The sequence below is a fragment of the Cibotium barometz genome, chromosome 33, assembly GCF_041138505.1.
Source record: "Cibotium barometz isolate CiBa-2024 chromosome 33, ASM4113850v1, whole genome shotgun sequence".
Classification (NCBI taxonomy): domain Eukaryota; kingdom Viridiplantae; phylum Streptophyta; class Polypodiopsida; order Cyatheales; family Cibotiaceae; genus Cibotium; species Cibotium barometz.
The window spans coordinates 39897778-39924364 of NC_141078.1; the positions used below are offsets into that span (position 1 = coordinate 39897778).

General features: G+C 41.6%; 1 protein-coding gene across 3 annotated transcripts in view; it reads left to right on the forward strand.

Annotated features, from left to right (window-relative positions):
* The first annotated feature begins 13421 nt into the window (after window positions 1-13421).
* LOC147619559 (protein KINASE OF THE OUTER CHLOROPLAST MEMBRANE 1-like) overlaps window positions 13422-26587 on the forward strand; it is a 34991-nt gene continuing 21825 nt past the window's right edge. Inside the window, exons 1-5 of one of the 3 annotated variants that reach the window (XM_086773235.1) lie at window positions 13483-13655; window positions 14566-14730; window positions 14913-15289; window positions 16706-16797; window positions 16894-17367. In XM_086773235.1, the coding sequence (XP_086629361.1) occupies window positions 14930-15289; window positions 16706-16797; window positions 16894-17367 (926 nt within the window). In that variant the 5' untranslated portion in view covers window positions 13483-13655; window positions 14566-14730; window positions 14913-14929. Of the gene's footprint in view, window positions 13656-14565; window positions 14731-14912; window positions 15290-16705; window positions 16798-16893; window positions 17368-26587 lie in introns of all 3 variants that reach the window. The other 2 variants (XM_086773234.1, XM_086773233.1) reach the window with 2 other exon arrangements.

Genomic DNA, 26587 nt, shown 5'->3' on the forward strand with positions numbered 1-26587 from the left:
TGTGCAGCATTTCCAAGGTGTTTACTAATTTGGGGCGCCTATTATTTGATTGACTGAGCTTTACTCTGATACACAGGTGATTTAATCTGATGCACAGGTCCAAAAAGCTTGGATTTTGTTGTTGACTGGAGTGCGTTTTGTTCTTAGAACCAGACATACCTGCAGGAATTTTCAATCTTAGAATGTGACAAAACAGTGTCTCTCTCCAGGTGGTTCTGTTTTCAGCAGAGTACAGATGCAGCAGTGTGCAAGAGTGTGATCGTTGTCTGCTTTCAGCAGGGTACAGATGCATTGGTGTGCAAGACTGTGTTGTAGTCTATAACACAAGCCTTTTGCCTCTCTGCACTTGTTAGCATCATGTGCATCAATTGTTTGTGGAAGTGAAGCTACATAAGCAGACATTTTGGTCTAACTTTCAGTCATTTAACACATTTTTTTGCTCCCGCTGTATAGGTAGAAATAGTTTTGAGAGTTTAATTATATCTACACTTGTGCCAGGTTTGAACCCAAGAGCTCAGGCTAGATCTGCCGGCATATGTATGCAGCATTCCTGAGTACATTACGTGAGTATGCCATTCTTCACTAGGCAACATGTGGTATGCAAAGATGCAAAGACATGCCGATGGGTGTTGAGAAGGAAAGGCTCATTAAAGCCTATCCATGTAAAAGGAGTTTGAGATGACCTATGAACACACAAAATACACACGAGATTTTAACGATAGGCACACGGAAAAGAAATGACATTGTGGTAACTGTCTAAACCCCTTTTATGGAAAGAAGCAATGAGAGTGGCCCCCAATAGGCTAAGTTTTTCTCCTCTCTACCTTGAGTTTACAATATAGATGGTCTGATTGTAAAGCCTTGTCCTGTACTTTGACCCTCAAACGAAAACAATGGTGGAGATGTGTAAACAAGCTTTTCTTAAATGAGTGAAAAGATGTAGAGGTGTATCCTTAAAGCGTAACCTCCAAAACTTGGTTCCACCCTCTCCCTTTGTCCACCATGAGACTGAGGATGATAGAAAAAACGCAAGTCCATCGAATTTGCGGATGACTTGCATATGAGCAGGGTGACAATCATAAGGAATTCCTCTGCTGATTCTAGGACAATCTGGCACCGCACAGACTATATCATCACAAAGCAACCACCTGTTCCGAATATCTACCTTCCACTGAGTACCTTTCACCCTAATAGGTGGAATGATCTTGGGGTCCTAGTCTAAATCAATGGATTTCCTTGCTTGGACTTATTACCAATATCTAATGAAGTGCCCATCGGCTCGACATAGCCCTCTCATATAAGTCAATACAAAGCTAGGTGAAAGATTCACCTTGCCAGTCATAGCGACCTCATCCAAATTACTTTTTGATTTTCTTGTCAAGTCTTATGTAAGCATAAACTCTGTCTAATGTAGAGTATCTATCCCCCATAAGGACATAACATGGCAAGGTTAGAAAATATATACACCCAAAAACATGTTGCAAATCCAAGCATCCCATATCACTAGGATACACACCATATAAATTTTCCTTGAGACTTTTAAAGCCAAGATAGGGTGATCAATGCTTTCCTAACTAAGTTTTGGTGCACTACACCTCCATCCCAAGTCATGGTCCACCCTATAAGTAAACCATTGGGATAAACAATGAAATAATTCACTTATGTCCATATATATGACAACTCTTGTCCTAATGGAGTGCCCGCAGGGAAATATACTGTGTGATATATCCCAATCCTAAGATATTCCGACTATTGTCAAGCAATTGTCCTCCCCTAGCTAGCTCATCCCTTGTAAGATGCAGTACTCACAGCCTGAGACTAATGCTTTCTAATCTAGTGTCCCCCAAACATATAACTTAATCGTTAGAATTAACAACAAATGAAAGGACTCACAACACATTAAATATTACATTATATTGTTGAAGTTATAAAATATTAACCCCTGAACCCCGCTAGCACTAATAATACTCTCGAGACTCCGAAAGCTATTAACTTATGCACTTCCGTAGGACCATAGTCCTGACATTAGCATTAATGAAGAGGTGAGTGCTACCAAGGTCAAAAAGGATATGCGTAGTCCCACCTAACACCGACCCATACATACATAAGTATCAAGTCATTAGGACCAAAGATTGCCATGTTGAAAGCGCATTCCATGCATGCACTTTAGTTTAAATCAATAGTATCCACACGGAATAAATTTGAGGAATTACATGTTGCTTCGATCAAATGAGCTGCCCTGGTCTTTGCCTTTGGTCAACTCACCTTCATATTGCCCTTCTGACCATAATTGAAACACCTACCTACCCATTTACTGGTGCTTCTAATCCTTCTTTGGATTGGTTTGCCCAAAGGCTAGGTTTGGTTATGTGGAGCCTTCTCAGATTTAGTTTCATTTATGCCTAGAAGCCTACTTAGACGTTTTTATGGTTTGAGGTTTTTGAGAGACGTTCTTCTGAGTTTGGTCGACCATTGTCTCTTCATAAATCCCAGCATATCGGATGGCATCCTCCAATGTCTTGCTATGATTGTTCTTTACCTAGAGCGTATGTTCCCATGCCAATCCACCGATTAAAAACCCTTTTGGAAGTATGTGAGTATGTGTTGAAAGATATGTTCTGCATATCCAAGACCATAAACCTCACCACAATATCAAACTCATCCTTTGCCTGGAGGAACTCATTTTAAATACCGTCTCGAACTCTACCCAAGTGAGTACTCACTTTATTCATGAGTTCTCTCCACCATGTCAGGGCTTTTCCCTTTAAGAGACCCCTAACCATCTGAACCTTTTGGGCTTCCAAGAATCGGTGGAACTCAAAGTGTACATTCCAACAATTGAGCCAAGAGTCAACCACCTCTTGGGTTCTCTCCTTTTTCTCACCCGCAAAAGCCTCGAGTATAAAAGAAGGAGCTACTATTGCCTATCCCATAGGAGCCACTGCACTAATCACCGCCCGTTGGCGCTGAAGCAAAACTGCCTGATCTTGTAAAAGTTGGATCTCTTCCCGAAACTCCACTCGAAGTTACGCCATCTTCTCCTCGAAGTAAGTTTTCTCAATCCCTTCTACCACATCTTGCTACACCTCCATGTATTTCCAACCCTTGAGGATGATCTTCCTCATGGTTGGAAACCTCATCAACAAAGTGGAGTCGTGCTGCCATGGTAAAGTGAGAAATAAAAACAAAGAAAGGCCTTCTGCTACAAGATACTTATGTGACCGATTCTGAAATTCAAAAAAGCCAAAGAAAAAAAAACATGTGTTTGGTACGAGAAACTAGAGAAAAGCATACAAACAAGGTGACCCACTTGTGCTCCATACACAAAAGATGAATAACTGGTTGAGAATCCTCGCAATGGTGGCCGTCAAATCGATATATATATATATATCAGGACAAAGCGACCCAAGGCCTCCCCTTTTATGGGAAAAAAAACACCAAGTGCTTTAACTAGCCTCCTTAGTTGTTAAGTTGTGCGATTTAAACACCCCCCCTTCTTATTGCGTTTTTTAAAAACACGACCCATATGCTTTTTTTTTAAATAACAAAAAAACAACACTAGCTTTTAAAAGAAACCACCCCCTCTACAGTATGCTTTTTCTGAAAACAGCCTGCCACACCCACACTCTCTCTCTCTCTCTCCTGGCCTTTCTGTGTCGTTGCCCATCTGCCCACTAGGCTGAACCTATATGCTGGCCCTGTACGACCTGTTCAGGCCATATACGGCTTGTTCAGAGCCTACACAAACTTTTGTTATAGAGCTGCTCAACCTATTGGCTGCACACATGCACACAATCTGTTGTTTTTTGGGCCCCAACTCCTGCACAAAAGAGCTGCCTATAACATACCCCATGAAACCCTGTACATGATCGCCTCATCTATGCATGCCTAGTTGCAAGCACTAAATCCCATGCTAGTCGACCACATACACCATGGAAAAATAGACACAATCTACAACAAATCATGGAGAAACTAGGATTTTCATTGATTCTAGGGACAATTTCTACCCGCACACATGCATACAAATCTTCCCTTTTTCCCCTTATCTCTCTACTTCTTGCAGATCAAAACAAAGATATGGTGACCAAGAAATATTTGGCTTAGGTGACTTTGAAAAACACAATCGACATGCAAACCTTGCTTTTTTTCCCGTAATCAGGTTATGTATGGTATCAATTGTAAGAGACTCCTTCCAAGGATCACTTAATAGACATACATAAACAAGATTAGTACACGCAAAGAAGGGTGTAAGAAAGCTCATCACCCAACCATAGGTTCACATCCACAAACCTCCCCCGCGCTAGGGACTAATGTTTCACTTCCACAAGTCCATGACACTCAGCCCTAGCATCCCATACCACCAATGCCTACCCACAAAGGCCCTAAGTAGTAAGGCTACCCATGATCCACCATGTCCATGGTAGGAGTAAGCCTCTTGGTCCAGGTCCAGACCACAATAATAATCCAAGACTCACTTATATATAGTGCTTATTGCTACTATAAATAGCGGTCCAATCATAAATAGCCAATAACCTTGAATTTATTAAATCTAAACCTTAGCCACATAAATCCACCTACTTTTCCTATTCCTAGGGCTCCCCTAACCTTGTTGGATTAGATCCTAACTCCAAGGGTTAGTACTAGGTACATAACTTTATTGGAAGGATATCCATTCATATAGTTTGGTTGATTCCATGTTGACAAGCATGGATAGTTGAAGTACCAACCTGGAGAGTCAATTACGTCCTTCCAGAGCTAAAAGAAGGTTGTTTTCTGGTCCTACATTAACATCCTCTCATGATGCTTGCTAAATGCATGAAAATTATGAGTGTGCAATGTGTAGGGTGCTCAACAACAACTAGTGCCTGTTTTCTAGGCCAACCCCTAGTAGAACGGATCTAGCCTTTGCAAAGATGATCTAGTGTGGTACTAAGGACTTATCATCATCTATTACTTCTTATCTATAGCAATACCCTTCTGAGGGGTCTCCTTGAATTGAGAGTGAAAGGATTTATGTTTAAAACTTGGTTTATTTCCCTCATTTTTCATGAGTTCTAGGGATGATGGTCTATTTCCCTCATTTTTCATGAGTTTTTGGGATGACATTGGGGATGACATCACTTTGGCATTATAGGATATGAGTTTTTGGGATGGCATTGGAGATGTGATCACTCTGGCATTACAAGATATGTGCAACATAGGCTCTCTGCCTCCTTTTCTTATTGAGGGTCTTATCTAGCTCATGCCAAGGATGGTGATAAGGATCTTACCCATCTAATCCCTAAGGATGGTGATAAGACTAACATTGCCTACTGGAGGCCTATCTCATTGCTTGGGACTATGTACAAAATTCTTACTGAGGTAGTGAGTATAAGATTGCAGCCAATGTTACAAATAGTCATTCATGGCACACAAAATGGAATCCTCCAAGGAAGAAGCATCTTTAATAACATCTTTCATTTTGGGAGGCGGTAGAGTGGGCCAAGGCAGCAATCATCCCTTAGAAATCTTGCTGGATTGGTACTTCTTAGAGAGTATATATGGGATTTTCTCAAGATTTTCTCAAAGGTGTCTCTTGCCTTTATTCGAGGCTCACAACATTGTGCTTGCTTGTGGAGGGTCAAGGTGAGCACTTCTAGATCTCTTGCTTTGTATGGCAGTTTAGCTCCCCTGTTGTATCTCATTGTTGCAGAAACTTTGAACCTTAAACATTTTCCTTCACTCCACTGCTAGAGTATTGCCACTGGGTGCACAGAGAATGAGCTTTTAGATTCTAAGTTGGTTGTGAGTGACAATATAATGATGTTTCTTGAGGCATCTTACTCATGTCTTTGCTCATTTCACAGTGCCTTGGAAAGAGTTTTGTCTATAGCAAGCAGGGGCCTTATAAATTGGCATAAGTTTGTTAGATTTTGGGTCAGGGACCTTGAGATGCCATGTCGGGTTACTACACCTACCTACTAGTAGTTTTCTCTTAAGCTTATTAGCATGAAGAAAAAGCTTCTTCATTAGAGATCCATAAAGGTTGATTTGGCATCTAGAGTCCCCGTGGTAAACATGGTGTTTCTTACCCATAGCTTGGTATATTACTTCTTATTGGTGTTATGACCGTAGATGCATTAGACAATTGATGGAGGTTGATTCACAACTTCTTATGGTCAAGGCTTGATGGCACATCAGATACTAGTGTGTGCGTACTTGCAAGAGCTCAAGCTCTCTCTCCTCCCTCAATCTTTTTATGGTATTAGAGCTTGGTTCAGGCTAAGGAGATGAACAAAAATAAGCAAAGGAAGCTATGAAGGCAAATAAAGCGGTACACACAGGTAAGAGTATCATCATCTCTTCCCCTTCTTGTTTTGGTACGACACTCCCTGGGTAGCTCTGGGAGCTACACGTCTTCGATTGAGGAGCTATCTTCACAGGTGTAAAGGTATTTATATTGTGCGAAGTACTTTGTACTAAAGTTTGGTGGTCAGATTTACATTTCGGGCATGTTTCGGCCTCCCGTTTGGCCACTATGCAAGGTGTTTTTTGACATTTTTGGGAAGTTCTAGTTTCGAACTATCTCTATTTGAACTCTTGTTATCATAGTGCAGCATTGCATTTTGGGTGTGTAGAGAGTGATGATTGCATATGTATTGCTGATTATGGGTGTTTGTTGTAAGTGTACTTTGGTCATGCATTATGACATATAGATTGTGCAGAAGTACCGCTACTATAGGAGTTACAACACATACTGCTATGTTTCAGGTTACATATAGAAATTGTTTGTTTGAAAATTTCTAGTTGTTGAGCAAAGATGTCTTAACAACATCAACCAAATTGTTAGTGAGAATCTTGACAAGAACAACTTCCATGCGTGGAAGTTTGGAATAATCGATTACCTGATGGAAAAATAGTTTTGGAATTTTGGGACTATATTGAAGGAGACAATAAGGAGCCTTCGAAATTGTCTGAAGAGAATACTACTATAGCAAAAATAAAGACATTCAAAGACTGGAACCAAGGTGAAAGGAAAGTCATGTATTGGCTTTCAATAATTAATGTGACAGATACTATGATAAGGCATATACAGGATGCCAACACTCCAACAATTGCATGGCAAAACCTGGTGAAGATGTTCTAGACAAACACAAAGGTAAGGAAGTTGCAGCAACAACAACAGCTGAAATAGGAGTTGCATACAGTAGAGAAAAAGAACACCTCCATCAATGAGTATGCGTTGATGAAGATCAAGGGTATTGTTGAATCCCTTGGATCTATTAGTGTCAATTTAAACAAAAATGAAGCAAAAAAGCTCTATGTTAATCACAAAAAGAAGTCTAAAAGACACAAGCCAATGCATTCCTCCATGCAATGAGGAAGCAACTGACCTTACAAATTACTACTCCTAACAAACACAAGCCTAAATATATAACAATTTATATGCCAATGCATTCCTCCATGCAATGAGGATGCCAAATTGACACTATTTTACCATGCTTCCAAACACACCAAAAAGAGAGTAAAAGAAAGTAAAAATCACACCATTTCAAATCTCACTCTCCTTCGTGGCACTCCACTGACTTGGTGAGTGTCTATTTGAATGAGCTTGGCAAAGAATATAAGCCACTCAAGATCTCTATTGTTATAAGAGAGAATGTTCCTAACTTTCGGGATTTAGTGTCTATGTTAATCATAGAAGAGAATTCTTTCGATACAAACTCTTCCTCCCAAAGCAAGAACCCTTAAGAATAGGCCTTCTACTCAAATTCAAGAAGAGGTAGAGGTTGCAGGCGGCAGTCAAGGCCAAGGTGGTCATTTTGGAAATTAGAATTATGGATAGTAGTATTCTAATGAGCAAACACACATAGGTGGAAAAGGCTAGTCTAAAGGCAAGGGGAGCCAGAGAGTCCAAGGTAATTGGCAAAGATAGCAATCAGAATCAGGTACAAAGGATTGCTTTTAGTGTGGCAAACTAGGTCACTTTACATAATCAGAATGTCGTAAGAAGTAAAGTGACATAAAAGTGACAACTTGTAGCAAAACAATTATGCATCTTCAAGTAAGCAGGCTGAAGATAGATGTGAGAATTTGTTTGTTATGTAGCACATATTGAATTCAATGATGCCTATGTAGATGTATCCACAAATGGTGATGATGTATAATATGTGGATTATGGAGCCTCTAACCATATGAATTGTCATGGTAAGTGGTTTAGAGATGTCAAAAATCTAGAAAGCCCAAGTTATGTAGAGATAGGGGATGACATCATATTGCTCGCATTGGGAATGTGCCATTAGCTATGCAGGACTACAAAGATGAGGTACTTGGCTAATGTACTTCATGTGCTAGGTTGAGGACTTCAACAGCAAATGTCGTTCGGTTACAACAATTTGAAAGGACAAAAGTTTGGGTAGAATGTTTACTTTGGTGGATGTAAGCATGCCTGATGTGAAAGCTACTATGTTTGTACAAGGTGTAGGTGTTGTGGCTGAGATAGATATCTGGCATAAAGGTATTAGTCATGTGAATGAGCAATGATTGAAATCTATGTAGAATTTAGAAATTGTTACAAGTTTGCCAAAGTTTAAGGTGGATGGAACACATAAAGTATGTGAAGCATGTCGGTTTGGAAAGCAAATAAAGGAATGTAAGTAAGAGAGAAAACAAAGAAATGTAAGTAAGGGAGCACTTGATGTGGTGCACTTGGATGTATGGGAGCCGACAAATATGGCATCAATGGGAGGATATCGTTACTATGTATCTTTCATTGATGTGACCACACAAGGATCTATTTCATGAAAGAGAAAATTGAAGTGTTTACTCACTTTCAGAATTTCAAAATGTTGGCTTTTGAAAAGCAAACATGTTTGTAAATTAAGTGCTTAAGGTTAGATGGTGTTGAGAAACATGGGTATCCCAGACATGTGTATAGCTATGGTGAGTATTACTAATCCTATATTAATTTGGTGACTAAGCTAATTTAAGGTGGGTGACTCCTAAGCATAAACATGATGATCAAATGCTAAACTAATTAAGCTTAGACTCAAGCACAATTAGGTTACAAGATTGAGACTTGTACTCATAGAGAGGCTTGAGAGCTTGCTTCATTTTTCATTACTTGAAATAACCCCTTTTTATATGCATGGGTACAACATTGGCTTTACTAGCTCGTGGGATAATTCCACCTTTGCTCATGTGGCTGCTTGCTAGGCTTGTACTTCATTTGGACTACTCAAACTCACTTCCTACCAACTCATGTCCTCAATGGCACCACATTTCTCAACTTGCCTCAATGGCACCACATTTCTCTACCTGCAAGGTGGTCAAATGTGAGGTTTAGAAATACTTCACCCTCCCTTAATGTAGGTGGTAGGTGGATTGACATTTGGACTTGGGCATGGGACATCTCCCCCCTTGGGTGCTTAGCTAGCTACTCTCTAGTGGGGTCAGGAATGTTTACATTTGCATCACTTCCCCTAGGTGCTCTTTGGCTACTCTTAGGTGATCGTTTGGTGGCTTACAACATATAAATTTATTAGGTTAGGGTAGTGACTAGTAGCTCCTTTGTTGCTCAATGTTGCTGCTTGCCTGAGATATCCTTGCTTTTGCTTGATGAAGATCACGTGTTGCTTTTGCTTGAGATATCCTTGCTTTTGCTTGATGAAGATCACGTGTTGCTTTTGCTTGAGATATCCTTGCTTTTGCTTGATGAAGATACGTGTTGCTTCTTTCATGCTTCATGTTGATGTCGTGTCTTTCTTTTTCTTCTTCGCATTGTTCGATGCTTCTTGGCTCTTGGTCTTTAGCTTGACTCTTAGCCTATGATGACTGCTTGTCCTTTGCTTATCTTCGTGTTCACCTTTTGGTGTTATCTTCTTCATTGTGCCTTTGGTGTAGACTTTGTCTTTGTTGCTTGTGCTCGATGCTTTTGTTTGTTGCTTTGGTGCTTCCTTTGTGTGTGAGTGCCATGCTTTTTGATGCAGTCACTCCATGCATTTTTGCTTTTAGCATGCTTAGGATAGTATTTAATGCATCTTTTCTTTGCTTTTGATGCTTATGCACATGTGTGTACCCATTTTTGTTGACCCAAGGATGTATCCTTTCCCCATATAATGTCATGAGATGTAAAATACTTACCATTTGAGAATGTCTTGCCAATAAGCTTGTGTTTTGCTTCACTGGGAGGGTCTAATCTCATACAAGATTAGCAATGAGCTCTGATGTGCTAAAAATACACTAAATGCAATGAAAGGCACTCAAATTGAGCAATGCAAATGAGTGAGATGGGTTTTGATGTAAGAGAGAGCTTCCCAAAATAGATTTATATCCTAATTTTCTAATTTTGACATTAATTTGGCCCAATTTGTGTAAATTGGCCCTTAATGATTAGTGATTTAGGCTGAAAAATAGTGATTTGTAAAAGCAGAACTTGAAGGATCAAATTGAGCATGTGTGTGCAAGCATTGAAGTGGATTTTTGCACAAGCATGTTGCCCTTGATTAGGATAAGTGTCCTATGTAAAGAAATCACCTCAGAACTTCTAAACCGAGCAGATTTGTGCCTTGCTAGTTTTTTGATGCTTCCACCTCGTGTAATTGATGAAATGCCTTAAGATTCAAGCTGTGGGCTACTTGTGATATGGGTAACACATCCTTAAGAGGATTTGCCCTAATTTGATGCTCACAAGGAGAATGGACAAGAAGACTAGTCACATTGAGTTTTTCGTTTTCTGGCCGTACTTACACAAGGAAAAATGGGCAGCTTCCTTGGATGTGTGAGATCACCTAGATGAGCTTGACTTGGTGCTAAAAGGGTTTGGGTAATGGTGCTATGAATTGAGAGAATGGATCTCAACAAGTTTGGGCCACAAGAAGAATGAAGGGATGAGTTGTGATTAGTAAGGTTAATGATAGATTTAGTGCAAATGCAAAAGTGATAAACTAATGTGCACCTAATGAAGAGGCTCAAGGGGCAAGGGTAGGATCTGATACCATGTTCAGAAGGTATCCTGGACATGTGTATGGCTATGGTGATTAGTACTAATCCTATATTAATCAAGTGATTAAGCTAATCTAAGGTGGGATATCTCAGCATAAACATGATGATTAATTGCTAAACTAATTAAGCTTAGACTCAAGCACAATTAGGCTATAAGATTGAGACTTGTACTCATAAAGAGGCTTGAGATCTTACTTCATTTTTCATTGCTTAAAATGAACCTTTTTTATATGGGTGGGTACAACATTAGCTTTGCTAGATCATGTGGCATAATTCCACCTTTGCTCATGTGGCTGCTTGCTAGCTCCTTGCTATACTTGTACTACATTTGGACTACTCAAACTCACTCCCTACCAACTCCTATACTCAATGGCACCACATTTCTGATGAACAGATGGAGGGGGAGAATACTTCTCCAACAATGAGTTTAGTGAGTACTTAAGAAAGCATGGAATTCCAAGGAAATTCACGTGCTGGTACACTCCATAGCAAAATGGTGTTGCTAAGAGGAAGAATTTGCACATGCAAAGGTTGCTCGTGCATTAATGTGGCTGAGAAGAGCATGCCTCACCATTATTGGGCTAACTTGCAAATAGGTTTGTAGGTTAAATGCCTAAGGTCAGATGGAAGGGGAGGGTACTTCTAAAATGACTTCAGTGAGTACTTGAGAAAGCATAGAATTATGAGGAATTCACATGCATGTACACTCCACAGCAAAATGGTGTTTTTTTTGACATTGGACTTCTGCGTCTGTCAGCTTTAAACTGTCAACCTCTCAACATTCCTCTCTTGAGTATTTGACTTTTGCATCAATTGATTTTTCTTGGTTAGCTCATTTAACTACGTGAGTCAATATCGCCTTATATGTAGCTCAGCCCTTCGATTTCTACATTTAGTGTTTGGCTTTTAGTCTTCAACATTCATCGCTTTGCTCTCCACTTTCAGTATGTGGCTCTTGACTTTTAGCATTCAGCACTTTGCTCTACATTCAAATTATGTTTTTCTATCCAGCTTCCTATCTTTAGTAGTTAGCACTTCACATTCTGAATTCAGCAATTGGCCAGGTTTACTTTTTTGGCCGAGGTTTACTTTTAGCTGAATTAGATTACACATTAGCTTTGGAATTGTTGACCCCACGTCAGTATCAGACCTGCTTACTCCAACGTTATTAATCAACAACCCCATATTAACAAAACATTTGAGATGATTATGCCTCCACATGGTCTTTTAAATAAATAAGTACCATTGTGTGCATTTCATAAGAAGGGTAAGCTAGACTTACAAATAGGAGTAGTCCAAATGTGGCGACCTTCACCAATGAGGCAATGTTCACCTTGCTTGCATTCGTTCACATTGATGAAGAGAAAATACACACTACAAAAGCAATGAAATGACCCTTTTAGACCTTAATGGAGTATGGGCTTTTGTGTAAGTTTGCCAAATCCTTAGTTGATGGAGAGGCATAGATAAGAGAGAAGGTGAATTTAGTAAGCATGACAAATATATTATGCAAAAGGGGAGGGCCTTCATAACAACATTGATTTTTGACGGGCACCCTTATCCTTCAAAATTGATGGGCTTGGTGAAATGTAGCAATTTTTTTTTGTATTTTAGTTTAATTTTTTGTTAGGCATTTTAAAAAATTTGCAAGTATTTTAGAGCCAAAACGGGCGTGACACCCGTCAAAAAGCAAGCATGCTTGAGAAACACGAACTAGTGGTTTTTGGACGAGGGAGGTCAGGTTAATGGGGGCAATGATATTTTGTTATGCATGTAGGGAGTAAGGTGGATAGGGAGTAAGGTGGATAGGATGTGGTTTTTTGGAACATTTCAAGGTACAAATTTGATTGATTGGTTGATTGATTTATGTACTACCTACCTAAGAACTACATCCACGATAATAGAAGTTGTACATGTAGATATGCATGCTTTTAAACAAAATTGGTACGTGGATCCCATTTTAAAAATAAAATAAAAATAGAAATAAAAGTAGTACTCCAACTTCCAAGGAAAAGGATTTTCAAAAATTACTTTTGCGTATCCTGCAAGGCGCAATCAAATAATGTAAGGGCCAGCCACCGGGTTATCCGGTCGCCCCTTTAGTCGCTGGCTACAGCCGGTCGCTGCCGGCACAAAATATATTTTTATAATGCCTCTAAAATAAAATGTTGGCTGGTTAAGAATCCCCAAAACAGTGCCTCGTTCCTCCGAGCCGCTAAATTATCCTCTAAATCTGGTAGCAAAACCGCAGCTAAATTACCCTCTAAATCTGGTAGCAAAACCGCTGGCGTCCAAATATAGCTGCGGTCAGTGGTTCCCCAGCGCCAGCAAACCGCCTACCAAATCTGCCTGTAAATTTGTGGTTTTGTTCTTTTTTTTTGGGGGGCCAATTTCCGTTATTTTTTAAATGGCCGTGGTCTGCAAAGAAAATAATAATAATAATAATATTTGTATTTTTGTTCGTTACTTTTCGTAAACAACTTGTTTTTCCTCGCACAGCAGGTGCACTCATATACCCAGTGCCCACTTTAAACATCGCACAGATTGATGCCCATAGCTGGCCCTCTCTTCTAATCTCTTGTAATTAGCAGCGACTAATGCCAACCCACATCACAATTCGTCGATTAAACTTGGGTTTTGAGGAGCTCTAGGAGCCTGGACTTTTAAGCAAAGTGAGTTTAAATTTTTCTCCCTTTTTTTTTTGGTTGCAAGCAAAAGATGATCTATTTTTTCTGTTGATCCATTAATTCTGATTTCTTGGATACCAGTTGCCAATTTATTAAGTACGAGATTTCTTTTGGGGACCCATTTGGTCAAGGGAGATTAATTATAGACGCAGGGCATCAATTCTGCAGGTTTTGTATCAATACACACACCACGCACACTCATGTATGTGTGTATATGTGAATATACTTAGGTGTGCACACATACCGATACATGTTCAGTTTGTCCGTACATGTATGTTTACATATATATGTACACACATGCATGTATGTCTTGACCCTCACATACACATGCATATATGCATATGTTTGACAGGAAAAAAAAATATCTGTTGGGTGGGTTGATCCAAAGGGTGAGTTTGACATTTATCAGCCATAGCCAGGTTTTACTGGAGGATCCTGAAATGCCGAGTGCACATAGTCATCCTCATTGTGCTCATGATAAAACAGCCTTATTGATCAACTGTATGACACCTTGCATGATTATTGAACTGGATTCACTAGTGCATGGAGCACAGGAGTGGAGTCCATACTGCTGTAATAGGTAATAGTAGGCTTCTTGTGTGGTGCTTCACCCACCATCACCGTTCAGAAATGGCACTGCTTGCTGAATGATTTCATGGTTATGCCATTCACATAAGAGCTTCAGAAACTTCATGTTGTGTGACTATCTCCTTGAGATGTAATGCAACCTGCTCTACGAAGCAAGCAGGGTGAGGGCATCAGAAACAAAGCCCTGGGTGGGCCCAGCCTTTCATCCCTTTCCTTGGCAGTAAAGTTTTTGAGTACCCCTGGTCTTTAACACTTTTTAACCTCTGGGATAACAGTGTGGCATCGATTATGACCAATGTGATTGCAGTATCAGAGCATGCAAAGCAAGCCAAATGGACAGAGTTGGAATCTCCAGGTCGACTAGATCGACCCCTTTTTCCCAATATTGCTACTCCTCATAAAAGCAGCAGAGTTTGCCAAGCTGTCTTTCTTTGCAGTCCTTCCATTTTGGAGGGGGACCAACAGGCTATAGGTTACACTTACCCTGTACTGGTGTGAACTGTTATGGTTGCCACTCTTGCTTTGAGTTTGATGGATGATGTGAATTGTCGTGGTGGACACCTTTGAGTTAAGGTTGCAGTCTTTTGTTCTTATACATATATGAACGAGGATCTAACATGCTTTGAGAAAAAACTGTGGTGTCTCACATGTCAGGTAGTTAAGGTGCCACAATGGGGGACAAAACCGACAGTGGAGATTTAGAAGATTATGAGATTTTTGACAACGATGCTACACGCGCAACACGGATGGCGGTTGTGGAATCCACACATTCCACTCCATGGATTAAACCAGAAGATATCAACCTTAAGCACAGGATTGGTAGGGGTCCTTTTGGGGATGTCTGGCTTGCTACCCTTCATAGTTCCAATGAAGATTTTGATGAGTTCCATGAGGTTGCTGCAAAGATTCTCTCTTTTGTGAATGATGAGCGAGTACCGGATTTGCTCTCAAAATTTTATCACATCTTTCAAAGGTGTCATAGCCTCAAACGAGTGAGCTGGCCACGAGGCATTTCTAGAAAAAATGATAAGGTGCACATTCTCTCCCTAAAACTTTTGAGTATGAAGTTTTACCTAATATACAAAAATTCATCAAGGTTTAGAACTTGAGTGCTTTTACATAATAACCATGCCTATGGGACTCATCAGGGGTAATGGATGGGTGAATTAGTTGACACCCACTATAATGGGTCTAATGTCCTTTTTTGAATGCTACATGTGGGCGCTCACACGTGCATGCACTCATATAGTGCGTGTGTCTACACACAGGTACAGCTAAATTACTGCATGTACATAAGTGAACACATGCATAACATATGTAAGTGTACACACAGTTGGCATATATACACATATGAAATTGTGTGTGTGTGTGTGTGAGAGAGAGAGAGAGAGAGAGAGGTTATATCAAACCTCTGTAAAAGACCCAAAAGGTCTGTGAGACCAAAATGAGTTACATTAGTTCCTTCAGGTAACTGGATGGAAAAAGTGAAGAAAATAAAACAATTAGCTATATGCACAATAGTGATCATATAGTGACCATGAAGATCACCATCCTAGTACAAAAACTAGCCAACTGGTTCATATCCTGAATGTAAGGTACCACCTATGGTATAATCACTGTGTGGGGGGAGAGAGAAAGAAAGAAAGAAAGAAAGAAAGTTATATTAACGTCCACGGGAGGCTGAATCCGACCTATGGGACAGATTAGGTACATCCATTTACATTCCACTCTGGGTATCGATGCCAAAGAGGCATAAAACTGAAAAAAAAATAACTCAAAATGAACTCTTAAGACTCTTAAGAGAGAGAGAGAAGAAAGTCATATTAACGTCCGCGGAATGCCTTGGGACCAAAAGACATGACATCACAATCACTACAATCCACTTTGGGGTGCACTTAGGTGCAAGTGCGCATAAGCGCGAACATTGAAAATAAAAATAAAAAGCTGAGGGTCAACTACCATGTGTAATATGAATGCTTGTGGTACGTAGGAGAGAGCTAGTTAGTGGGGTTTAGGCTTCCGGAAGTCTTCAATTATTGCTCTTCCTTCGTGGTAGACAGCCCACTTTCCAGCTTGGCGGGCTTCTCAAACTTCAGCAAGGTCTGCACTTTTGTTTTTGAGCTGCATAGGTGTAAGCTCGTCTGCTAGCCACAGCTTGGTGCCTTGGAGAGAGAGAGAGAGAGAGAGAGAGAGAGAGAGAGAGAGAGAGAGCATTCTGGGTGTAGGTCTTGGGAGGCTATGGAACTCTGATCCCTGCTCTGGGACCCTGGGGAGGGTATGGAACTTTCCCTGCCTTGGCACCCTGGGGACAGTATAAAACTTTGATCCCTGCCTTGGGACCTCTTATTCCTCACTACCAGGCTTGTCGTGGGCAGAATGGGGCTAATTTCTTTTGGATGCTTCAGCTCATGTTCGTTCTCTGGTGTTGTCCATTTGGTTTTGACCAGGTTTGCCTCATTACAAAGTTTTACGAGGGCTCCATAGGGGATAAGATGGCTCGTCTCAAAGAGAATCGGATTCCATTGGCAGACGTGTTAAGGTGAGCTTATTTGCTTTAATTTTGAAAAGACCTTTTATGGATGCAAATGTTTACAAATGGGAGATTATGATGGGGTTTTCTTTTATTGGCGCATAGATATGGTTTGGACTTGGCTCTTGATGTATTGGAGCTTCACTCTGTCGGGATCATGGCACTCAACCTAAAGCCCTGCAACTTCCTATTGGATGACCAGGATAAGGCGATTCTGGGAGAGTTCGGCATCCCGTTGCTGCTTTTGGGCAGTTCGTTTTCTGATAACGAGGTGGCTGTGTGGTTGGGCACCCCTAACTACATGGCGCCTGAGCAATGGAGTCCTGATGTCCGTGGCCCCCTCTCTTTCGAGACAGATTCGTGGGGCTTTGCTTGCAGTATTATTGAAATGTTCACAGGAGCAAAGCCTTGGCACCACTGCTCTCCCGAGGAGATATTTTCTCTTGTTGTAATGAAGCGGGAGAAGCCCAAAATCCCAAACGACCTCCCCCCGACTATCAAAAATGTTATCAGGGGCTGTTTTGAGTACGATTATAGGAAGCGACCATCGTTTGGTGAGATTGTCCGTGCTTTTGAAAGGTAAGTTTAAAATTTCTTCCTTTTTTTTTGAACATTGTTTTGCTTTGTGTCCATGCAAGAGACGATATCATATTGCAGGAGGGTTTCCAATGTTTACTTAGCTTAAGAATAGATGAGAGAGAGTCGAATTTTCCTTAGGCTTCTGAACCTCCCAGTTGCCCAGTTTTGCCATGTGGTTGTGGTGTTTGCTCCTCAAGTAATGTCATGGGGCCTACTTCTTTGCGTATGGCTATTTTGCTATGTCAGTGTCCTGCAGGTCTAGCAAAAGCTGTGGATGCTGTAGTACGGTCTTGAGTACATCGATGGGTTTTTCTTTTTCTTAAAAAAAAGGGAATTTCTATAGTGTATAAATCGGAGGTCCAAGGATACTCTGTTGGAGCCAATCAGGAATGTGACAGTTCCACGGAATACCAGAGGCTCTATCAAACAAGAAAGGCTTTCTCTCCGAATATGCATTAAGATCTCTAATCTGTAGTGGGTAGTCATGGAAGGCCCCTGAATCTTATTCTAGGGTATGCACAATATCTGACCAAATAACCGATGGTACCTGAATGTGGAAAGTCTGCGTCCCCTCAATGGCCTCTGTACAGTGAGATCATCAAAAACGCTATGCACAAACCATTACTTCCATGTCGGGCTATAATCCTAACTGGAAGAAGCTCTGCATTGGTGATGGGCAATCTCCTCAATCCCCTCATGTAGACGCCACCCCTTGACAATTGTGTAACTACACCAGCTAGGTGTGAACAATGAACATCCCTGGGTACTGCCTCGTGAACAATATGTGCATTGTGCGTCAACACTTAAATGTAATAGCCACAATGCACAAAACGACTGAAAGATACATCATTGTACAAGGTAATCTGCAAGAGACAAGCATTGCACAGTTCACCACCACTAGGGCTGTGAATGGGCCGACCCCCCCAACTCCCACCCCTGTGTACAAGATTCCAACGGCTTTCCAGCCAAATAATCCAATGCAAATTTGAAGACAAGTTACCCAAACAAGAGTGTGTCAGAGTAGTTTGTCGAAGCCAGACTCATTGAAAGAGTCAAAATAACCTGGGCACCAGTCTCACACACTTGGAGGGGAGTGAACACGAAACTGTCGTTCTGAAACCACACATGAAGAGGCGCTCTCATACTAGAGCCTGACTCACCCTCACAGAGAACACAAACAAGTACATGCACATGAACAGGTACTAGTATGCGGTTTCAATAGCAGGTACTCAAACAGGTACACTTGGAGCTGGTTCACAGCAAGCATGCCTGGTGCAGCAAGTACTACTGTAAGCACGGCAGGTACGGTAGGTTTTTCAGCAGAGTACAACTGGTACAGTGCACTGTACAGCATGTACAGTAGGGTTTCCAGCAAGTACTGCGGGTAAAGTGGACTGTACAGCAGGTACAGTAGGATTTTCAGCAAAGTACAGCAGTCGGGTACAGAAGGTACAGGAGCAGTATGGTACAGCAGGTATATGTGGTGTAGTCGAGTACAGAAGGTACATTACAGCAGTCAGGTACAGTTCAGGTACAGTACTGCAGTCGGGAACAGCAAGTCTAGGTGATGCAGTCGGGACTTGGGTACAACAGTACGGTAGCTGTACAGCAGCAAGGGGGAACACTTGTGAATGTGGATTTTCAGATGGAGAAGCCAGGTGCGCCAGCCTCCAATGAGTGAAAGAGAGAGAGGCAATTATGTGCATGGAAGGTGGGCAGGAGGTGGAGGGGTCCAACCCCTGTGTGCCATATGGCACAGCCCACCTCAAACTAAGTTGAGCACCTCCTTTTAGTGTACACACACACACACGTGTGTTTACATGGTCAAAAAGGTGTCCGCAGGTTGGGCTGCCCTAACTTGCATCCCTTGGGTCCCGGGCACTGGCCAATGGCCAGTGGCCTGAATGTGAATAGTAAAGGTTGTATAACCTTTACAATAAGAAACAAGGGTTTAAATGAATACTTACCACCTGTTCACATGTCACAAACCATGTAAACATATAGGGCACTCGCATGGTTCATGGGTTGGTGTCCCTTGCCCATGAACTAGACATGTCATAGCAGGCAGTCACATGAAAACAAGTCATGCGAAGGTAGAGTCAAGTAAGCTGAGATGCGTGATATATCTCTTGTTCCTGGAACCTGTAAATAGCAGGTCTTCCCGAGCATGGAAAGTGGCTCAGGGGTTAACCTAAATTGGGATCCATGATAGTGGCTTCCACATTCTGGCCACACTACGGATGACATGAAGCCTGGCCTCCTATAGGTGACACGTATCTTGGCCTCAGTATGGGCGACATGAAGCTCCCTGGCCTCTCGTACTTTGGCATGAAATAGGGGAGATCCACTTGGGCGGCCAAATGGTGACATCCCCCTCGGCTTCTAAATAGTTGTCCTCAACTGAAAAGCCTCCAAATACACCTGAAGAAGTTGTGGGTAATCTTTTTAGTAGTATTTATCAACCCATTTCACGTCGATAGGCAAGTCATTTTTGAACTTCACAAGGTATTGCTTGGAAAGCTTACCACCAAGTAGCTTTCTCTTCTTGTGAAACATAATTTTCTTAGGGTGAAGAACTTCCTCCAGCTCATCAACCTCTGGCGGCTCTTCTTTGATAGACTCTTCTGGCTGTGACCCCACATACTTCCACAATAGACTCGCATGAAAGGCATTGTGAATCCTCCAATGATGAGGCAATGCAAGCCAGAAAGCAACCTCATTGATCTACTTGATCACCTTAAAGGTTCGTAATACCTAGTAGAGAGCTTAGGGCATGCTCCCTTCTTTCATGACCTCTTACGAAGTCTTGCTTTCTCAAATTTCAACAATATCCAATCATTCTCTTTGATGTCTACCTCTCTTCTATGCTTGTCGGCAAGGGCCTTTCCCATGGAGGCATGCACTGTATGTCATCTATGCATGGGATTGGAAACTGGTTTAAGGGTAAGCTTGTTTAAAGCCTGGTAATCCACACACTGCGGAAGGAACCATCCTTCTTTTGGCAAGATAGGTGAACAATATGGTGAAGAGCTTCGCTGAACCAAGCCTTGGTCCAACAATTCGATCACCTGTTTCATGATCGCTTCTTGCTTTGCTCTGCTTACTCCATATGCGGGTCTATTTGGTGGGGGACTACCCGGCACCAAATCAATGTGGTGATTCTCGGGTCTCTCAAGAGGTGTTACGTGTAACGTTGATAGGTTTTTTAGTGTCGAGGCTCTGGTGCCCAAGACATGTGCTTGCCCAAACCTCAGAAATGAGAATAAGCCCATTGGGTATGATTAGAACCATAGAAATAAGAGGCTTTTGCATGTCCACCCTTAAATAAAGCTAACTTTTGCCAATTTTAGTTAAGAAAAGGAGAGGCTAGGAGCTGAGCTGATCATTGTAATTTCCTAGAAAAGGAGGAGCTTTTGCTATTGTAGGAGCAGCCGTGAGAGAGGTTAGAAGATCCAAGATTTTGAAGAAGCTCTGTGAAAGCTTGTTAGAACAGTGTTTTTTGTGGAAGAAGACACGGGAGTAGTGTGAGGAGGCTTGGGTTTATCAATCTAGTGCTTTGCTCAGTTGTTCCTTTCTGTGCTTGAAGATGGAGACATGTGGAAGTGGTTGCATATTTCAACCATTGAAGCTGGAAGGTGTTCAAATGAAGATGAATCTCTGAAGATTGATGTTGGGATGCATCTGTGAAGATTTTCCCCTTTCTGTGTTTTATTTTCCTTTTGCTTGAGCCCATGTCTCAGGGTCGTTGAGATGCTTTTTTTTTTTTGGGGTGCATGTGTGAAGATAGCAAAGGATTTGGATATGAATATGTTGTATATGGAATGATGATGTTTTTGCTAGGTGGTTCTGTTCTGGATGAATTTGGTTCATGTCGGATTAGTTATGGATGACAATTTGGTAACTTGGAGGACATATATCTGACTGGGGTCAGCACAGCAGGTATCTAATTCAGGTTACAGTTAGCAATTGAAAAGCTGAGTGTTAGCTGAGAGCTTTTTTGGTCAGCTGGTTGTTAGAGGAGGTCAGCTGAAGAGTTAGGAGTGAAGATCATAGCTGTGGTAGGTCAGGTCTGACCTGAGAGGACAATTAGAGGAGTGAGTTGAGTCAGTTAGAGAGTGTTCAGGTGTCAATTTGAGTCAGCAAGACTGTAGAGGATATCAACAGAGTTGTAAAGTGCCTTAGAGTTGTGATTTTGGTGTTCCCCACATTTGATTTCGGTATATATTCTTCTTGTGTGGTTGCTGGTGGTGATATAGAGGCCATCACCCAGAACCATCACATGTATGTGCAATTTCGATTTAGATAGAGTGTGTCTATGATATATGTTTTGCTGGTGTTGTGGTGCTAGCATATAGTGTCCTCCCTATGGTGGTGTGTTGGGACGAGCTATAGAGGAAGACTCCCTCGACGCATCATTGTTTTGGTGCCCCCACTGAGGAGGGCTTTGAAGCACCCTTCAGATTATTTGCAGGCTTAGAAAAGTTCTCAGCAGTTGAGATGGCTGCTATGATGACCTAGCCTGTGTTTCATGGTCATGCTGGTGAAGATCCAGAAGAATTCTTGGCAGGGATGGTACTTATAGCCTTCACCTTTGGTAAGGAGAGGGATGATGATAAGCTGACTTTGCTGACTATGTTGCTGAAAGGTGATGCTAAAAGATGGTTGTTGGCATGGAGAGCCCAGCCAACCTAGGGGCAGACATATGAGGATATTAAGGTGGCTTTGGTGCAACACTACAAGCAGAGTGAATCCCTTGATGCCTTATGGCAGGAGATTGAAAACTTAAAGCGTAATTTATCTGATGTTTTTGACAGGTTTGTAGATCATTTTGAAGACTTGTGGGGAAGGTGGGACAACTCCCTGGGAGTAAAGCACCCACCTGTTCTTGCAGGACAAGACTGGTGGTGAGGGCATTTGATTTTGGGGTTGGACAAGCCTGTAAGGGGGCAGATTAGGTATGATATGGCCAAGGGAAGGGAGCTGATTCAGGACAATAGTACATCAGAAGAGGATGAGGAAACAAGCTCTGCAAAAGACTCAAAAATTGAGGAAATTAGCTCAGAAGATGATGGGGAAGAGGTCCAAATACTGGAGCCAGATTTAGATCTTTTGTGCTCGTCTGTGCAGCTATATGCAGAGGAAGGAAAGAGGCTAAAATCTGAAACTGAAGTGAAGCCAAGTAGGGAAGAGGTTTTGCAAAACATGTTGGCCAAGGACCCGACTGAGGCAGAGAAGGAGAGTATATGGGCATGCTGTAGAAATTTTCAGATTTGTTTCTCTTCTTATACATAGGTTAGAGGAGTATCTGTAGTACAACATCAAATCCAGTTGAAGCTAGGAGCCAAGACAAAGTCTAGAGGTTGAGGAGGTTGGGAATCATACAGTAGCAAGTGCTGAAAGAAGAGATAGATAAACTGTTAAAGGCAGGTTTTATTTTCCCTGTGGATAACTCTGAGTGGGCTTCCCTAGTGGTCATTACTTCAAAAAAGAATGGCAAATGGAGGGGGTGTGTGGATTTCAAACCCCTGAATGCGGTGACTAAAAGAGATCACTATCTGGACATGAGAGATACAGTGTGTGTGATGAGTATTTAGGGTATTTTCAGATTTCTATTGCTCCAGAGGACCAAAGAAAAACTACTTTCGTCACTCCATGGGGATGCTTTGCCTAAAAGGTCATGCCCTTTGGGCTGACAAATGCAACTTTTTAGAGGTTCATGAACCTGGTGTTTGAGCCTTATCTGGGATCTTTCATCAAGGTTTTTATTGATGACTTTTGCATCTATAGTGGTAGGAGGGTTCATTGGAACTAGTTCTGAGGAGAATTGACGATTTTTGATGTCAATTGAATTCAGACAAGTGTCGCCAAGGTTTCTCTTCTTGGCCATGTAGTATTTTAGAATGGGATTGAGGCTGATCCAAAAAAGGTTAAAGCTTTGCTGCCATTGGAGGCTCCCCAGGATGTGAAGCAGTTGCTAACCTTCACCCATAAGGTGGGGTATCTTGCTAGGTTTATTTTCCTTTTGTCCCAAGCTCTGTATCCTTTGCAGCAGGCATCCTAGAGGGATCCTTTTAGTTGGCAGAACAAGGAGGAAGAGGCTTTATTATGAGTACCCTACTAGTGATTATGCCTCCTGATTGGGACATAGTTTTTTGTGAACCCAAGTGTGGGTGAAGATGCTATGGGTGCAGTGTTGTTGCAATAGGGGAAAGAGCATTCATACATGAGGCCTGTGTACTTTGCCAGCAAGACTAAAACACAAGGGGAGAGGACATATTCAGAGGTAGAGCAGGTCATGGTTGCTGTTATTTTTGCTCTTAGAAGATTTAGGCTCTATCTGCTTCCTAAGCCATTCACCATCTTGACCCATTACTCTCTTCTCCCTCATATCCAATCTGATATCCCTTCCAAGAGGTTATCCAAATGGTCAATAGACGTTAGTGGGGATGTTGTAGTATCTAGTCCATACTATGCATAATGGAGTTGATAGTTATATAGTCTTGTGGGTTGACTACCATGAGTATATAACATGCACGTTTTCCTAAAAGGTGAATTCGGGCATGTTCCTGGATTCATCTAGGTATATAATTCAGCTGTATTAGCGGACATGCAGATTTCACATTGTGAAGTTTTCATCCGAGTTGCGGCCAGTTGATATTGTGCTAATTCTTTCTATTCTTAGCGGTGCATTTGCCCTATCAACTACTTATTTGTTTTACTAATTCTTTCTATTTGCTACTTCCCTTAGTGCTAGGCTTCATTGTGGTTGAGTCTGTCCTGCATCTCCAGAGGTTTGACAGAAACTTAGTACAAAGGGCTTTGTGTGAATATATGCTCTTATGTGTGTGTGTGTGTGTGGAGTGCGCGTGTGAGAGCAGATCTTGGTACAGAGTTCTACACCCACTATTGGGCACTGATGACGTTAGTGGGGATGTCATAGTATCTAGTCCATACTATGTATAATGGAATTGATAGTTATATAGTCTTTTGGGTTGACTACCATTAGTATATAACATGCACGTTCCTAAAAGGTGAATTTGGGCATGTTCCTGGATTCATCTAGGTATATAATTCAGCTGTATTAGCGGACATGCATATTTCACATTGTGAAGTTTTCGTCCGAGTTGCGGCCAGTTGATATTGTGCTAATTCTTTCTATCCTTAGCGGTGCATTTACCCTATCAACTACTTATTTGCTGTACTAATTCTTTCTATTTGCTACTTCCCTTAGTGCTAGGCTTCATTGTGGCTGAGTCTGGCCTGCATCTCCGGAGGTTTGACAGAAACTCAGTACGAAGGGCTGTGTGTGAATATATGCTCTTATGTGTGTGTGTGTGTGTGGAGTGCGCGTGTGAGAGCATATCTTGATACAAAGTTCTACACCCACTATTGGGCACTGATGACGTTAGTGGGGATGTCGTAGTATCTAGTCCATACTATGCATAATGGAGTTGATAGTTATATAGTCTTGTGGGTTGACTACCATGAGTATATAACATGCACGTTCCTAAAAGGTGAATTTGGGCATGTTCCTAGATTCATCTCGGTATATAATTCAGCCGTATTAGCGGACATGCAAATTTCACATTGTGAGGTTTTCGTCCGAGTTGCGGCCAGTTGATATTGTGCTAATTCTTTCTATCCTTAGCGGTGCATTTGCCCTATCAACTACTTATTTGCTGTACTAATTCTTTCTATTTGCTACTTCCCTTAGTGCTAGGCTTCATTGTGGCTGAGTCTGCCCGGCATCTCTAGAGGTTTGACAGAAACTCAGTACGAAGGGCTTTGTGTGAATATATGCTCTTATGTGTGTGTGTGTGTGTGTGTGGAGTGCGCGTGTGAGAGCATATCTTGATACAGAGTTCTACACCCACTATTGGGCACTGATGATGTTAGGGGGGATGTCGTAGTATCTAGTCCATACTATGCATAATGGAGTTGATAGTTATATAGTCTTGTGGGTTGACTACCATGAGTATATAACATGCACATTCCTAAAAGGTGAATTTGGGCATGTTCCTGGATTCATCTAGGTATATATATATATAGAGAAAATTGCAGGAGTTTCAATTTACCTGTATAGTGGAGGACAACACCAGAGCTACATTGGCTGACATCTTGACATATAGGCAGAACCCTGTGGTATTGAAGGAGGAGACAATAGCAGAGAAGAAAGTGACCAATGGAAGGACCCAGAAATAGGGCTGCCAAATGCTTATACTTCGTTCTTTGATGGGGCTTTCAAGAGGAGCTCAGGAATGGCAAGTGGAGGCATTGTTCTATTGGATCCAGGGGGCAAAGAGGTTTTTAAAGAGGGGATTAAGCTGCAGGTATAGACCAGCAATTAAACTGAGTATGCAACCTTGGAATATGGACTTCAACAGTGCATAAAGAAAGGGATCAATAGGCTCATCATCAAAGGGGACAGCCTGCTGGTTATTAGGCAGCTTCAAGCTATTTGGAAGGCCAAAAACCCCAAACTAAAGGAGTGGAGTTTCCAGATAAAAAGGATGATGCACAGATTCCAAGAAGTGCAAATTCAACATGTAAAGATGGGGTTGAATCAGGCTACCAATGCACTGTCAAAAGGGGAGTTGGGCAAGGACTTGGATGTACATGCCAATACTGTTGCCCATCCCAGTTATGCTGGAAGAGAGAACTTGTAAGAGATAGAAGCTTTTTTACATATAGGCCATGCACCTTCAGGTATATCCAAGAGGCAGAAGTATGGATTCATAAGGAAAGCCTTGTAGTATATCATTATGAATGATCAGCTATATATGAAGGGAAAGGACTTGATTTTGAGGAGAGTTCCTAACATGGAGGAGATTTTTGCCATTTTGGCCTCCTGCCATGAAGGTGTGTGTGGGGGACATTTTACCTTGAAGCTAACACTCAAGAAAATCTTGACAGTTGGATATGTTTGGCCTAGGCAGCTTGAGGAGGGATGTATACCATTGGCGCAGGAGTTGTGAGCCCTGTCAAAAGCAAGGCAAAAGAGTTTTGCAATATGAACTGAGGAAGAGCATTGTGTCCTATGGAGCTTTTGAAAAGTGGGGATTGGATGCCATTGGTCCTTTGCCCACTACTGCTAGGGGTAAGACTTACATATTGACTCGAGTGGATTATCTCACAAGATGGACTGAAGCCAGGTGTGAGAAACATAACTGCTAAAGAGGTAGCCAAGTTTGTGTCTGAGGACGTATGTGCCAGGTTTGGC